General features: G+C 39.9%; 1 protein-coding gene across 16 annotated transcripts in view; it reads left to right on the top strand.

Moving 5' to 3' along the window:
- Positions 1–16,133, top strand: part of KCNMA1 (potassium channel, calcium activated large conductance subfamily M alpha, member 1) — a 770,521-nt gene that overhangs the window by 415,817 nt on the left and 338,571 nt on the right. Inside the window, exon 4 of one of the 16 annotated variants that reach the window (XM_011974878.1) lies at positions 1,142–1,217. The exons of the other annotated variants lie outside the window; for them this stretch is intronic. Within the exon in view, the coding sequence (XP_011830268.1) occupies positions 1,156–1,217 (62 nt within the window). The 5' untranslated portion in view covers positions 1,142–1,155. The remainder of the gene's footprint in view (positions 1–1,141; positions 1,218–16,133) is intronic. 16 annotated transcript variants of the gene reach the window in all.

The following is a 16,133-nucleotide window of genomic DNA, read 5'->3' as shown; positions in this document are numbered from 1 at the left end:
CAAAATTGTACCACGGCACTCCAGCCTGGTCGATGGAGTGAGACTCTGTCTCAATAAATAAATAAATAAATCCAATAGTGTCATATATTTTGAAATGAGACCACATTAAAGAAAGGACGTTTTTGGGATCATGGATATTTGTGGGCTCTACATGGGATTGGTTGAGTCAAGTGGTGGTGACGCTTAGGTCAGATGAGACTCTTACTGGGGTGCAAGTGAAAATGCCTGCAGGAGCCAGGCTGGATGCAAGGCTTAAGAAGTAGTGGGGACCAGGAGGCATGTCTTCAGGAGCATCTACTCAACTCCAGTGACTTATTCCCCAGTGGGAACATGGAGTATGTCTTGCAGATCTTTTATTCATTCAAGTAGTTCTGCAAATCCATTTTAAGAAATGTAACACTTTTGATTTTGAAACCTGTATGGGTGGCCATTTTGTAACCTTTGACTGTAGAAGACCAGGGAACTAGTGACATTGTAATTTGCAAGGAGGCCATGGGGCGTCATTTGGGAATGGAGTACTGGACTCCTTCAACTTCTCCCTCCCTCTCAACTGTCAAGAGAGAACGGTTCAGGGCTTTTGGTTATCCAAGGGAGATACTTTTCTCCTCTGAACTTCCCCACCCACTCAAATAATCTCCTTCAATAGTGGTCCTAGAATTCCATACCTGAGAAGCATCCTCTCAACCGTCCCATTGTATTGAGATATATATTTAAAGTATTATGGAAATGGCTATTATAAGTGGCATAGATAGTTTATATTGTTAAGCCTTTATAAAGCATTTTGGTCTTATGACATTCCTGTACATCAAGAATCCCAGGGGGTTATTGAACTTTTATGTGCAAGTAGGCTCCCCTTGAGAAGAATAACAAGTAAATTCAAAAGAGAGGCTGAGAATCAACTATTCTCAACAAAAATAAATTTTTCTCATTACAAAAGTTTCCATCACAATGTTCTTGTTGAATTTACAATAGGGTTTAGTTCGTAAATCAATTTGATCTACACATAATTTTCAAGAAAGCATCTGCAGCATAAATTGAGGTGCACCTGCACTTCATACCACTTTTTTCTTCTTTTGTTTCTCATTTTCCACTTTGTTCTGTCTGTGTCATCTGTAAGTATCTCTATGTTTTCATTCGGCAGCTCCTGGAGACTTCATGGCAAACCAACATATTGAACTCAGGAAATTCAAGGGCTGCCAAGAATATTCTCCAGAAATGTACTGTAATTCATATCCCTTTATACATACCAGTTGATGTTGGGAGAAGGTGGCCATGTGAGAAGTAAGGCCTGAGATGATGGCACTGATGGGCATCTACATCTCTAAAGCTGACAGAGGAAAAATTGGGCTTAGAAAAAAATTTAGTTTTCTTCTTTGTTTAGTTTTTTTGTTAGTTTTTTTTTTTTTTTTTTTTTTTGAGACAGAGTCGCCCAGGTTGGAGTGCAGTGGCATGATCTCAGCTCACTGCAGTCTCCACCTTCCTGGTTCAAGTGATTCTCCTGCCTCAGCCTCCCGAGTAGCTGGGACCACAGGCACAGACCACCACACCTGGCTAATTTTTGTATTTTTAGTAGAGACAGGGTTTTGTCATGTTGGCCAAGCTGGTCTCAATCTCCTGACCTCAGGTGATCCGCCCACCTTGGCCTCCCAAAGTGCTGGAATTACAGGCGTGAGCCACCATGCCTGGCCAAAAATTCAGTTTTTGCTTACAAGGTTTCTGCATCTGAACTGTTCATTCATAACACAGGGACAGAGCAGAGACCTGGAGACATGGCTTAGGATCCTGGCTCTGCCACTTAAGAACTGTGGAAACTTTCTGTAGCCCATGCCCTTGTCTATAAAATGAGGAATATAATGCTTATCTTGAAGGGTAGTTGTTGAGGATTAAATGAATGATGTGATGATGTGCACAGAGTCAATACCACATATAAAGCCAATATCCAGCTTATAATACTCATTTGATACAATTTTTTTTCTTATGAATGAATAAGTTCATGGTTAGTACATTCTCTTTAAAGAAGTAATTCTAATTTAGAAAGCTTCAGAAGTTGCTACCTAGATCTGACAACAGCTACATGTACTATATTTTACTAATTCTAAGATACAATTTTTTCATAGTTTAAAATCTCCAAAATCAGGAAGTGCCTCATCATTCATGACTTCTTATGGCTATAATTGGTAAACATTTTCTTTCTTGGTAGCATATAAAACAGTGGCTTACTTTTTTGTTGGTGGCAACTTAGATTCCATAGACTAACTCAGCTACGTTAAGTAAATTGAGCTGCTGCTGTTCGCCTTCTCTTTCTCCCCCTTCTCTCACCCTTCCTTCCCACTTCTCCTCCTCCCCTCTTCTTCTTCATAGTTGTATTGAAATACATTTCATCTACTATATAATTCACTCATTTAAAGTGATTTCTAATATAGTCACAGAGTTGTGCAACTATCACCGCAATCTAATTCCAGAACATTTTCAACACCCCAGAAAGAAACCCTGTATCAATTGGTAATCATTCCACATTTCCCAGTCCCCCAATCTTCTCAGCCCTAGGCAACTATTCATCTACTTTCTGTCTCTATAGAGTTGACTGTTCTAGACATTTCATACAAATGGAATTTTGTAATACGTGGCTTTTTGTGACTTCCTTCTTTCAATTAGCATGATGTTTTCAAGATAGCAATGGAGGCTAAGAAGTCTAAGATCAAGGCAACAGCATGGTCAATTTCTGGTGAGGGCTCTCTTCAGGCTTGCAGATGGCCAACTTCTTGCTGTGTCCTCACATGGCAGAGAGAGAGAGAGAGAGAGGGAGAGGGAGAGGTGTTGGAGGAGGGACAAGCTCACTGCTCACTAGTTTCTGTTCTTACAAGGACATTAATCCCAGCATAAGGCCCCACTCTTATGACCTGATTAGACCTAATTATCTCCCAAAGGCCCCAGCTTCAAATACCATAACACTGGGGATTGAGGCTTCAACATATGAATTTGGGGAATGCAATCCAGTTCATAGCATATCAAGATATGGTATCTCGATGTTTAACTTTTTGAGTAGCTTTTAGCTAATTTTATTATCTCTGCTCTGGCCCTGGCTTTCGTCATGGCCCTTATAAGTTTACCATGAGGCTCATAGTCTGCATATTATAGATGCCAACACCATAGTCATTTATTTATTTATCTGATGAAAGTTAATTACCTGATCTATACTGGATACTGTAAATAAGTAAAACAGTAAATGTAATCAGGGAACATTTACAGTCTAGAGAAGGAGACAGGCCAAAAAAAAAAAAAAAAAAAAAGCAAAAGTAAAAGACAGACAAAACAAAACAGGTGCAATCTGTAATCATGCTCAGAAGATAAAAGAGAAGACCATCCCAACAGAAGAGGACACTGGCTTGATCTAGTGGGATGGTGAAGTAGGGAAATTAAAGAGGAGAAAGACATTTTGGACATGACTTCCTGATGGATTGGATGTGGAGCGAATGGAGGGAGGAATCAGGGTCCTTCTAGCCTTCTAGTGTTTGGCTTCAAAGACAGGTCGCTGGTGGTAGCATTTACTGGGAAAGGAGGGGCTACACTGGGGGATAAGGGCTGCACTGGGGAGAAATCAGGATTTCCATCTTGGATACGTTCAGTTTAAGAAGTTTGTGACACCCAAAAGAGAAGATGTCAAACAGCAAGGTGGATAATTGAGTCCAGAACTCAGAAGAGAGGAATCATATTACATTTGGAAATTACGAAGATGACTTTGAATGCCTGTGAGTTGATGGTGCCATCTTGGGAAAGAATGTAGAGAGAGGAGAGAAGGTGCCCAGGGTGAAGGCAAGAGGATGCCCAACATTTAGAAGGTGAGTAAAGCAGGAGGAGGCTGGATGGGAAACTGAGGAAGGTCACATGCAGGGCGAGGAGATGTCAGAAGCCTGAGGAGGAGAGGGTTTCGAGCAGAGGGAGTAGCCAATTGCTTAACTGTTGAGACAGAGGGAAGGTAAGGGTCCAGGGTCATCTGTGGAGTTTGTGACAGGGATGTTGCTGGTTTCTTTGATATTGAAGATCTAGTGAGTAGAGGGAGGGCCTGATCGAAACAGACTAAAGGTTGGAGCCTGCAACAGTCTCTGGAAATGTGGTTGGCTATGGAGGACAGTTGAGCAAGCTTATATTTTGGCAGCAGAGCTCCAGCAGCAAGGGAGAGCTTGCTATAGCAACACAGTACAGTTAGACAGTATAGGGCCGAAAGAGTGTCTGTGGAGGGCATGGTGTGTTATGAATGAAGAAGCAGAGGATGTGCTGGGCGCCTGTGAGTGCAGTGTTGGAGAGCTGCTGGTAGGAAAAAAAGTGTAACCAGCCTGATTCTTTTATGTGACTTTTAATGACATGATGAGGTGAGGCCATCCACTGAGCGTGATGGTGCAGAAAAGAACATGGGAGGTTGGAGGAGAGAAGAAAAACAGTGAAATAGTGGCCTTGGAAAATTGGAAAGCAAACCAATTCAAGAAAAATAGCAGTTTGCCAGTCAGTATGGAGTGTCAATTTGCAGTTTGAGATCATGAATTTAAAGCGAAACCAGTCATTTCCCTTGTGTGGTTTTATTCAGGAACTTTCAGCTTTCCAGGGCTGGTGTGAAGCAGGGCTGAGAGTTTCTGTTATGGAAGGAGGGTGCTGCCCAGGGATGATGACAATGGTGGACTATGGGAATTAGGCTAGACAAGGAGGGTTGCGAGGTAAGGCAGGGAGCAGATGGCTGGCCAGGGGAGCAATGTTGGGGGAGGTGTCCAGAATTTGGAGATTTCTCTGAGGTTGGGGAAGGGTCCCAGTGGGGAGCACGTGAACAGGCGAGCACAAGAATGAGAGGTTGCTGTTGATGAATGGGGTGTTTGAGGCTGAGATATCAGAAACACTACAGTTGCTGCTTTCATCATGTGGTACATACACATTTCATGATGAAATAATGTGGTTCAGAGCAAGATCATGGAAGTGGGTCGGTGGCGTGGAGGAAAGGAAAGGGTCACCGACAATCAGCAGAGCAAGGACCTGGGAGGCCAGCACATCTGGTGGTTGATCTATGTCCCGGTGATTAAGATGACTGGAGTTGGGGTGGAGAGGGCAGACTGAGAGCTGGGAGTTATGTCCCAGGCCATAATCACTAGGACCACTTGTAATTGTGTGTGTGATCACCAGACATTTTCCAACCCTATCTTTTTGCGTCCTGATTACAATTTCAGATTTAAAACTGACATGCAGGAATGACTGTTTCAGATATGTGAGTCCATCTCTTGCTGCTCCTTTCTGTCTAAGGGCTGGTTGTATTGGTGATTTGGTTCTTGAAGATGTGGGTTCTCCTGCCCTCATGAGGACCTTCCTTAGGCCTCCCCTGCTGCCTTTGATTCCCATGGAGTATGAAAGTCGAAGGCTATATTAGGGGGATAAATATGATGAGCAAGTCCAAGTGTCGGTGCTAAAGGCTACTTTCCAGGTCTCCAACTTTAGCTGTGCTCCATTCAGGCAGGGTTAGAGCCATGTTTGCTCTTTGCAGAGTACCCTGTGAATGTTATACATCATAATTGTATCATTACACGTCATAACAATAGGATTTCAACTGTTATTATTGCACATTCTAATTATGTGATTACTCAGTCTTTCACCAATTATGTAATTAGGTTTAATTACACCAATTGCACAAATAAACGATAGTCAACTACAAATTACTTAAAATAAAATCCAGAACTATGCATACGTCGGCAATTGCCCCGAAAACAAGAATAGAAAATACAAGGAAAGGAAGAAGACTTATGAAACCAATTAGCAAGTGAAAGGAATGACGTGATTTGGATAGATCTTTAAGGATAATGGCAGGGAATCATCTCATCTAGAAGTATCCTGTCATTTTTTGTTTTTTTTTCCTCTGATGAAGTGTGGTAGAAGGAATTGGAGATGTCAAAGTCAAGAGTGCTGATTCCTTTTGGCTGTGCCTTGAAGCAGAGATTGCTTTCATTTCCTTAACCATACAGCTTAATGAGGAAGGGGGAAGAGAAGACAGCAAGAGAGAGAAAAGAGCAAGAGACGCTGAGCAGGGGAGGGAGAGGAGGAGAGAGAGAGGATATTAACAAGTTGGCATTTCATAATTAAAAGTAGTACACATATAGTACTTTTAAAAATATATGTTTTTAATTTCAGCTTTTATTTTAGATACAGGGGGTACATGTGCAGGTTTGTTATGTGAGTATATTGCACCCAGGTAGTGAGCATAGTACCCAATAGGTAGTTTTTCAACCCACAGTCCCCTCCCTCCCCTCTCTAGTAGTCCATAGTATATAGTATTCCCATGTTTATGTCCATGTGTGCTCAGTGCTCAGCTCCCACTTATAAGTGAGAACATGCGGTATTTGGTTTTCTGTTTCTGTGTTAATTTGCTTAGGATTATGGCCTCCAAATCCATTCATGTTACCACAAAAGACATGATTTCAGTCTTTTTTATGGCTGTGTAGTATTCCATGATGTGTATGTACCACATTTTCTTTATTAAGTCCACCATTGATGGGCACCTAGGTTGATTTAGTGTATTTGCTACTGTGAAATTGCATGGCAATGAGCATGTAGGTGCATGTGTCTTTTTGGTATAATGATCTAGTTTCCTTCAGGTATATACTCAGTAGTGGGATTGTTGGGCTGAATGGTAGCTCTGATTTAAATGTTTTGAGAAATTTCCACACTGCTTTCCACGTTGGCTGAACAAATTCACGTTCCTACCAACAGTGTGTAAGCATTCCCTTTTCTCCGCAGCCTTGCCAGCATCTGTTGTTTTTTGACTTTTTAGTAATAGCCATTCTAACTGGTGGGAGATGGTATCTCGTTGTGGTTTAAATTTGTATTTCTCTGATGATTAGTGATGATAGGCAATTTTTCATGTTTGTTAGCCACTTGTATGTCTTCTTTTGAGAAGTGTCAGTTCATGTCTTTGTCCATTTTTTTAGTGGGATTATTTGCTTGTCAATTTTTTTAAGTTCCTTATAGATCCTGGTTATTAGACCTTTTTCAGATGCATAGTTTGTGCATATTTTCTCTCATTCTATCAGTTGTCTTTTTACTTTGTTGGTAGTTTCTTTTGCTGTGCAGAAGCTCTTTAATTTAATTAGGTCCCACTTGTCAATTTTCGTTTTTGTTACAGTTGCTTTTAGGGACTTAGTAAAAAATTCTTTGCCAAGGGTGATGTTGCGATGGGTATTTCCCAGGCTTTCTTCAAGGATTTTATAGTTTGAGGTCTTATATTTAAATCTTTAATCCATTTTGAGTTAATTTTTGTATGTGGTGAAATGTAAGAGTCCAGTTTCATTCTTCTACATATGGTTAGCAGTTATACCTACACTATTTATTTAATAGAGAGTCCCTTCCCCACTGCTTGTTTTTGTCAGCCTTGTTGAAAATCAGATGGCTCTAGATGTGTGCCTTTATTTCTGTGTTCTCTGTTCTGTTACACTGATCTATAGGTCTGTTTTTTTACCAGTACCATGCTGTTTTGGTTACTGTAGCCTTATAGTATATTTGAAGTCAGGTAGTTTGATGCCTCCAGCTTTGTTTGTTTGCTTGTTTTGTTGTTGTCATTGTTTATAATTGCTTTGGCTACTCAGGCTCTTTTATGGAGTCATATGAACTTTAGAATAGTGTTTTCTAATTCTGTGAAGAATGACATTGGTAGTTTGATAGGAATAGTGTTGAATCTGTAAATTGCTTTAGGTAGTATGGCCATTGTAACAATACTCAGTCTTCCTATCCATGAGCATGAAATGTTTTTCCATTTATTTGTGTTGTCTCTGACTTCTTTCAGCAGTGTTTCGTAGTTCTCCACAGAGAGATCTTTTGCTTCCTTTTTTAGCTGTGTTCCTAGGTATTTTATTTTCTTTGTGGCTATTGTCAATGGGACTGTGTTCTTGATTTGACTCTCAGCATGGATGTTGTTGGTGTGTAGAAATGCTACTGATTTTTGTACATTGATTTTGTATCCTGAAACCTTGCTAAAATCATTGATGAGTTATAGTAGTCTTTTGTAAGAGTCTTTGGGGTTTTCTAAGTAAAGAATAATATTATCAGTCAAGAGAGATAGTTTGACTTCTTCTTTTCCTATTGGGTTGCCTTTTATTTCTTTCTCTTGCCTGATTGCTCTGGCTAGGGCTTGCAGTGCCATATTGAATAGGAGTAATGAGAGCGGGAGTCTTTGTTTTGTTCCTGTTCTCAGGGGATATGCTTGTAGCTTTGCCCATTCAGTATAATGTTGGTTGTGGGTTTGTCATAGATGGTTTTTATTATTTTGAGGTATGTTCCTTTGATGCTTACTCTTTTCAAAGTTTCTATAATGAAGGGATGTTAGATTTAATCAAAATCTTTTTCTGAGGCTATTGAGATCATCATGTGTTTTGCTTTAAATTCTGTTTATAATATAAATCACATTTATTGATTTGCACATACTGAACCAACCTTGCATCCCAGGGATAAAACATACTTGGTTGTGGTTAATTAACTTTTTGATGTGTCACTGGATTTGATTTGCCAGTATTTTGTTGAGGATTTTTGCATCTATGTTCATCAGGGATATTGGCCTAATAATTTTCTTTTTTTGTTGTGTCTCTGCCATCTTTTGGTATAAAGATGATGCTGGCTTCATATAATGCATCAGGGAAGAGCCCTTCCTCCTCAATGTTTTGGCATAGTTGCAGTAGGATTGGTACCAGTTCCTTGCACATCTGGTAGAATCTGGCTGTGAACCCATCTGATCCGGGACTTTTTCTTTTTTGGTTGGTAGGTTTTTTTAAATTACTGATTCCATTTCAGAGCTTGTTATTGGTCTGTTCAGGTTTTCACTTTCTTCCTAGTTCAATCTTGAGAGGTTGTATGTTTCCAGGAATTTATCCATTTCCTCTAGATTTTCTAATTTGTGTGCATAGAGGTATTCATAATAGTCTTTGAGAATCTTTTGTAATTCTGCGGGATCAGTTATGATGTCATCTGTGTCATTTCTGATTGCACTTATTTGAATCTTCTCTCTTTTTTTGTTAATCTGGCCAGCTGTCTAGCATTCTTGTATATTCTTTCGAAGAGCCAACTCTTGGTTTCTTTGATCATTTGTATGAAAAATGGTAGTACAATATATTTTAATGTGGAGAACAAGAGTCCATGTTAAGGTTCAAATTTATGATTCTCCCTTGGATTAGTTTCCTAAACCCCTTTTGAGTTTGTTATCTGAACCTAGAACTTTAGAGCCAGTACTCTATCATGTTCTGTTCCAGCAAAATTTGCGAGATCAAAAATTAATAGGTGAGAAACCAAGAATTTGGTACATGAATAAATGTCATACTCTGTTGTTTTTCTTTTCCATTACCTCAGGTTACTGAGTAGTTTTGATCCGAGGTGCCTATAAGAATTCAAAAACTTGGGGCTGTGTCACAGATGTGACCATTTTTTTTTTTTTTCCTATGAAGACATTGTAGAGGGTGGTCTTTTTCTGGAGAATAGGTTTTCTCTGTTGTAACTCCCAGAGGTGAGAAAAGAACAGTGACAGCTGCCCTAGGCACAGAGTTCACTCAGCTGCTTCTGTGCCTAGAGAAAGGACTAACCCAGAGCTTCTAGAGAGAAGAGGCAATGGGACAGTTCTGTGGAGGCGGTAGTGTGCACACATCTGGGAGAGTGGGCATGCTACACTTGCACTCTTCCAAAGAGAGATAATTGTTAGGTGCCATTTAAGCATATATATACTTAGGAGAAATTACCCACTGAGCTTGGCCAAGTACTGCATAACCATAGAACACCAGCATTGCTCAGCAACTTCCCCAGGATCTTACAGCAGTTGACAGGATGACGATTACTTCATAAGAACACATAATAGTTGGTGCGTGTACTTACACTACTATAAAAATAGGTCTTGATGCTATAGAGGGTCACATTGGGGAATCAGTGTATTTGGTTAGCTCTTGCCTGTGCATGAAAAACTAATAGTCTACGTAACTGCAATAATACAAATAAGGAAAAAATATGGTTTTAAATATAGAATTAAGCCATTTTATTTTGGGCTTTTCTACTGTATGTTTGTCTACGGAATCCCATAAGATGGACAGTAGATGCTAAAGAGCTTTAATCTAGACATATTCATCTGTCCTTTGGTTTCCGCATAGCTCCAGGATTGCATTTGATTTTTTTGCTCTTCTATCATGGACTTTCATTTCTATATGCAGGTTTTTAAAATGTTTTATTTACTTATCATTTATTTTTACAGACAAGGTCTTGCTATGTTGCCCAGGCCGGAGTTCTGTGATCATAACTTACTGCAGTCTCGAGCCAGGATTATAAGCATGTGCCACCATACCTGGCTCTGCATGCAGGTTTAATGCCTGTTGAGGTCAACCCATAGCAGTGGAAGGTGGCCCCTAGAATAGAGTAGTGCTGTTACATTGGGCATTTGAGCAAACAAACCCTGGGAAATTGGAACCAAGAGAAGGGAATCAAGCTGGAATTTTGCAGCCTAAATATTCATTCTCATCTACAAAAATCCACCAGAACAAATAAGGTTAAACTGATGCGTATCTGCAGATTTGCAACAGTGTGGCATTCCTCTCTACTTTTCTTGTCAGAAACTGAGAATGTGTAAAATGGAAGATGTGGCGATATCAAGCAGCCAAAGCTATTTTCCAAATGAGGACAAAAGAAGTGCAGCCAGTTTACACAAAGCAAGCGAACTTGCCGAGCAGTTATAATCTGCATTCCAGATTCTCAGCCCAGAGCCATCATTCCTGGTTTGCTCTTCTAAACAGAAATGCCAATGCAAAGATTAAAGTGGATTGTAGTGAGTTAGAAAAGTGTGAGCAGGAACTAACATCAGAGTCTTACAAAGGCATTTTACGTAATTCAGCATTTATGGTAGGCATGCAATTTTGGCTATCACAGGCTCAAGGAAAGGGATTCTACAAAGTACATCACATCAGTGTAGGAAGGGCCACAAAACCTGAACAGAGGTGCTAGTAATAAGAGGTGCTAGTAATTAGCGAGGAAGAAAGGGAAAGGCTGTCACACAGTCGGTCACCACTAGCAGCCATTCATTCAGCGAATCTCTACCAGATGTTCATTAGGTCAGGTACTGGCTTGCCTGCCTATCATTAGGGGATTTTGACCTCAGTTCTAGTTTGCTCTCTCTCAGTCTACAAGCAGCTTCTGTATTTATTGAGTACTCACTATGTGCAAAGTGCCATGATAAGCCTTTTACAAACTTACTATTCTACTTAGTAGCACTACTATGATTTTCTTTATTTGCTTGATGAAAAAAGAGCACCTCAGAAGGTTTCAATGTCCACGTGGTTAGTAATAGGAACTAGAGTTTGAACCCCTCGTCTGAATCCGGAGTCCATTTTCTTAACCTGTAAATTATGCAATGTGTTATATTCCAATATGTATAGAATGCAGAACAATTTTGTCATTGTAAGCATACTTTAAGTGTGGAATTGAAGTTTGTTTAGGGACAGTCCTCTCTTAAATTTATGTAATCAGAAGAGCTTTGGATTAACATGGAACAAGACTATCAATTTCTTCTTCATATAATCTGGAAAGAAAATTGACAAGGAAATGTTCCATTTTGCCTTCAAGTGAAAGCGGTCATATGTGGTTAAGTGTAAGTCAAAAATTAGTCAAACATCTTTCCAGGTGCATATATTATATAATATTAAATTGTCAAGGGACTCCTTGTGTTAGAATGCAAGAGAGGAAAATCCTTTTTGTGAGTACAAAAAAATCATATAGACATAGGAAGTGAGGTGGGAGCAGCCTGGTGCTAGTAATAAGAATGGTTTGATAAAGGAAACACTAGCAAACTAATATTGACCATAGACTTAATCTTAGTGAGATTGAACTAAGACCTCCCTCCCTCCCTCCCTCCCTCCCTCCCTCCCTTTAGCTCTCCATTTTTTTATTTACTTGTTTAGCAAAGTTTATTGAATACTTACTCTGTGTTAGGCACTAGTGTAGGTTTTGGTGAAACAATGAACAAAACACATGTGTTTTCTGCTTTTATGGGCCTTGCATTCCAGTGGAGATGGCCAAAAACTTGGAGAGTTGAAGAAACAGAAAGAAGATGAGTATGGTTAGAGCTCAGAGGCAAAGGGAGAGAGATACGGGTGGTAAGAAACTTACGTAGAGGCAAAAGAGGTCCAGTTTGCAGTTAGACGAAAAACCAAGAGCAGATAGAAGCTTGGCTCATGGCTTTACATTTAACAACAACAACAGGTAACAGTTAATGGGCCCTTAATCGGGGCCAGTGACTGTCTAAGTCCTTGTCCTGTTTTAACTCATTTAAACTCTACAACACTACTCAGTGAATTCTTAAACATCTCTACTAAATAGAAAAACAATGAATACAATGTCAGTTTGACAAATTTTCAAACTCTTATTGATTTAACAGTGAATTAGAACACAATGAGATTAATTAAACCTCTTTTTTTCGGTTTCAAACAATGGTGATGCTGTATTAATTTAATTGTCTTAGCACTTATAGTTTTTTAATGAGAAAAAGTATTTTCTATGCAAAGAGATTGTTTTTGAGCTTTAAATTAAATGAATGTTCTCCCGCCTTATGAGGAAATGGGCTTATTTGCAAATGGACCCACTCAATGGTTTTATTTTGTTCTGTTCACACCATACTGTCATGTTGTCCATAGATTGATTTGAGCAAGAGTGGTGCCTTGATTCATTCCATTTTTCTGTTGCTCATAATAAACAGATATTACAGTTTTACATCATGGCTTCTATACTATTAGCTCACATAGTTACAAATAGTCTTTTTAGAATTGCCTACACAGAGCATGTCACTTCAGAAGCTAGTGATAACTCTACAAATTTTTACAATTTCATAGACTTTTAAAAAATCATCCTGATTTTTTAAAAATTGATTTTATATTTAGGGAGAGTGATGACTAGAAGGAGCAGGTTATCAAAATCTATGCTGATTTGAAAGGACAAATTCAAACGAAAGTTAATGTTAAGTGATTTAAATGCTTGATTCAGATGGACTCCCTAATGGAATCTTCATCATATGTGCAGCATGGAGTAAAAACTGTAAGAACCACCTTCATCAATCTAAGACTGCATTAAAAATTACTATGTTTTTTGAAGGTTTAAATATATTCAGACTTACTTGAAAAATTAGAGCATGTTGGTTTATATCCAGTAAGATGAATTACTCTCCAGGGAGACCCTCTGGGTTAAAATCCTCACCCACACTCCTCTTCATCCATGTATTATTATGTGGACATTTTAATTCATCTTTTCCCATTGTTGCTTGAAGACTTGATTCCTTGGGTTGGCTTCCTGGAGAAATGGATCAGCAAGAGAAACCTGAGCTGACTTCCTCCCATCTGATACGCATACATCTCTAGATTTTTAGCTTTGTTCCTAGTATGCTTCGTGTCAAGTTTGGGTCCAGCTTCCTGAGCTAGAGCACAAAAAAAATATATCATTTGAAGCAAAGGGAGAAGAACAAATTGGGGCTCTGTGTATTATTTCTGATATAGAACCAATAAGTTTGTGTGCCCCCTGCATAGTAACAGATCCATTACCCTGAGACGACAGGATTGCAGCAGAGAAGGAGTTTAACTATCTCAGGGCACCAAGTGAGGAGAAGGGAGGAGAGCCTCAAATTCATCTTTCTGAGGAGTTCTGGGCTGTGGTTTTTCAGATCATGGAGGGTGATGGGCTGGAAAATTGGGGTTGTTGACTGATCAGGGGGAGGGATATTAAATAATCAAGATGTGGAAATTGTGTTCTTTGGTGAGTCAGCTTCTTGTGGTGTTCCTCAGACCTTCCTAGGGTCACCAGTGGGGTCCTTCATTCAAATCAGCCGATGTAATAGTTTCACTGGTATGCAGGACCTGAAAGACTATCTCACAGGGAAAACACAACATTTCATAATTTCAAACTGTTATCTATAGAGTGCTTAAGGGGAACTGTCATCTTATGACAGGGTCTAGGACAATAGGCACCAAACCATGTTGAGGAAGCAGGTCAGAGAGTAAGCTGACCTCATGCTTAATGCTGAATGTGCTACAAGCTTGGTTTATTTTTGTTTTGTTTTTTCCCCTTTCTTCTTCCCTGATTAATTTTATGATGTTTATGGGGGCAACTCCGTTTCGATCTTGGCTTCCCAGTTATAGAAGATAACCCTCATAGAAGGAGAAAAGTGCATACTCATTAGTTTTAGAGGAACAACTTTTGATTTAGTTTTAAGCATTTAGATTTTGTGATGCCTAATGACCGAGAAATTGAATGCCCTCAGGGAGACTCTCCTATGACATTTTAACTCTCCCATAGCCTTCCCAGGCCTTGGACCTCTCATGGCTAGTAAGGTCAAATGGCTTTGCTGAGTGGTGAATCTTGCTACCTCCAAGGTCATTCCCATTCTTCTTCTTGCACACATGAGGTGAGATAACCTGAAACTCTCCTGGAACATGGGAGGAGTCCACAAATCAGTCCTTTGAATGCACCTCATCCTCTAGGGATTGTAGGAATATTGTAACTTACGTAATTGTCATATAATTTAAGCTTTCTTTCTTTCTTTCTTTCTTTCTTTCTTTCTTTCTTTCTTTCTTTCTTTCTTTCTTTCTTCCTTCCTTCCTTCCTTCCTTCCTTCCTTCCTTCCTTCCTTCCTTCCTTCCTTCCTTCCTTCCTTCCTTCCTTCCTTTTTCTCTTTCTTTCTTGTCTTCCTTTCTTTCTTTTTTCTTTCTTTCTTTCTTTTTTTTTTTTTTTTTTTCCTGAGAGGGAGTCTTGCTGTGTCCCCCAGGCTGGAGTGCAGTGACACGATCTTGGCTTGCTGCAACCTCCGCCTCAGCCTCAGCCTCAGCCTGATTCTTCTGCCCCAGCCTCCCAAGTAGCTGGGATTATAGGCACCCGCCACTATGTCCAGCTAATTTTTGTATTTTAGTAGAGATCAGGTTTCACTGTGTTGGCCAGGCTGGGCTTGGATTCCTGACCTCAAGTGATTCACCTGCCTCAGCCTCCCAAAGTGCTGGGATTACAGGTGTGAACCATCATGCCCAGCCTAATTTAAGTTCTGAATTGGCCATTTGAAACCATGCTGGGAGATGGGACTTCACTAATATCTTGGTACTGTTGAATTATAATTAGTTTCCTCCAGGTTTTTCTGTTTTCTCCCTCAATTCATTTATTTTTCTCCTCTTCCTTAAACATGTATTGAGGGCCTATTTTGCAGGTACCATGATGATGGGAACCCAGACACAAAACACCAAGGCTCTCCCCTCAGGAGCTCACAGTCTAGCAGGGAAGGAAGACAGATAACGCAAACAAATAAGTTACCGCTTCATGAGTGATGAGTGCCACAACAAAAGCACCCAGGAAGAAAAGCCTAGAAAAAGGCTCAGTTACCTCTGGGCAGGAGGAGGATCAGGGCAGGCTTTCTGGAGGAGGCAGCCACTGAGTTGAGTGTTCAAAGGTGGATGAGGAAGAACTTGCAAGGGAATAGCATGGGTGTGAAATAGAGGAGTGAATTCAGCAGCCCACCCATTCTTAGCTACTGTTCATTCTTACAGATGTCAAATATTTCTGGGAGTCTTCTGTTTTCCACTGTTACAAAACTTCTTTAAAAATTATTGTAATTTGGATAGGACCCTTCTTCATAGCAGGAGTTTCCCAGCTCTTTGGGGAATGCTTTGAAAAATTCATTCATTCCCAGATTGAGCTGTTCTAGTTGTTTATCCTTTAAACAGCAAGAAAAAGGTGGGACTTCCAGACTTCTTAAAAGCCCGAGCCACTTGCGGGTAATAACGGTGTCAGGTTAACAGCAGTGACACATCTTCTATTTCAGGAAGGATTGAATTGGCTCTTCCTGGGTATTCATTTGCTGAGGCTTGAATTCCAGGAGATTTTGTTCTTTGCACATTTCTCCGTTTTCCTTTTGTTACTGTTAGAGGCAGCTTCTCAGAATGATAAAAACTGTTGACATGTTCCCTGCAAAGTCTTTGGCATTCTAAGGATCCATCCTTACTGCCTCATTTGGCCTTGACTTTACTTCCAATATAATTGCTCATGACAACTTATTTTAGTAGAGAGAGTGGTAGATGGCCATCCTTGGGTAAGTTTGAGAGGGCTGTAAATACACCTAT

The sequence above is a fragment of the Mandrillus leucophaeus genome, unplaced genomic scaffold, assembly GCF_000951045.1.
Source record: "Mandrillus leucophaeus isolate KB7577 unplaced genomic scaffold, Mleu.le_1.0 Scaffold15, whole genome shotgun sequence".
In the NCBI taxonomy this organism is placed as follows: domain Eukaryota; kingdom Metazoa; phylum Chordata; class Mammalia; order Primates; family Cercopithecidae; genus Mandrillus; species Mandrillus leucophaeus.
This window is presented reverse-complemented; position numbering and strand designations above follow the sequence as displayed.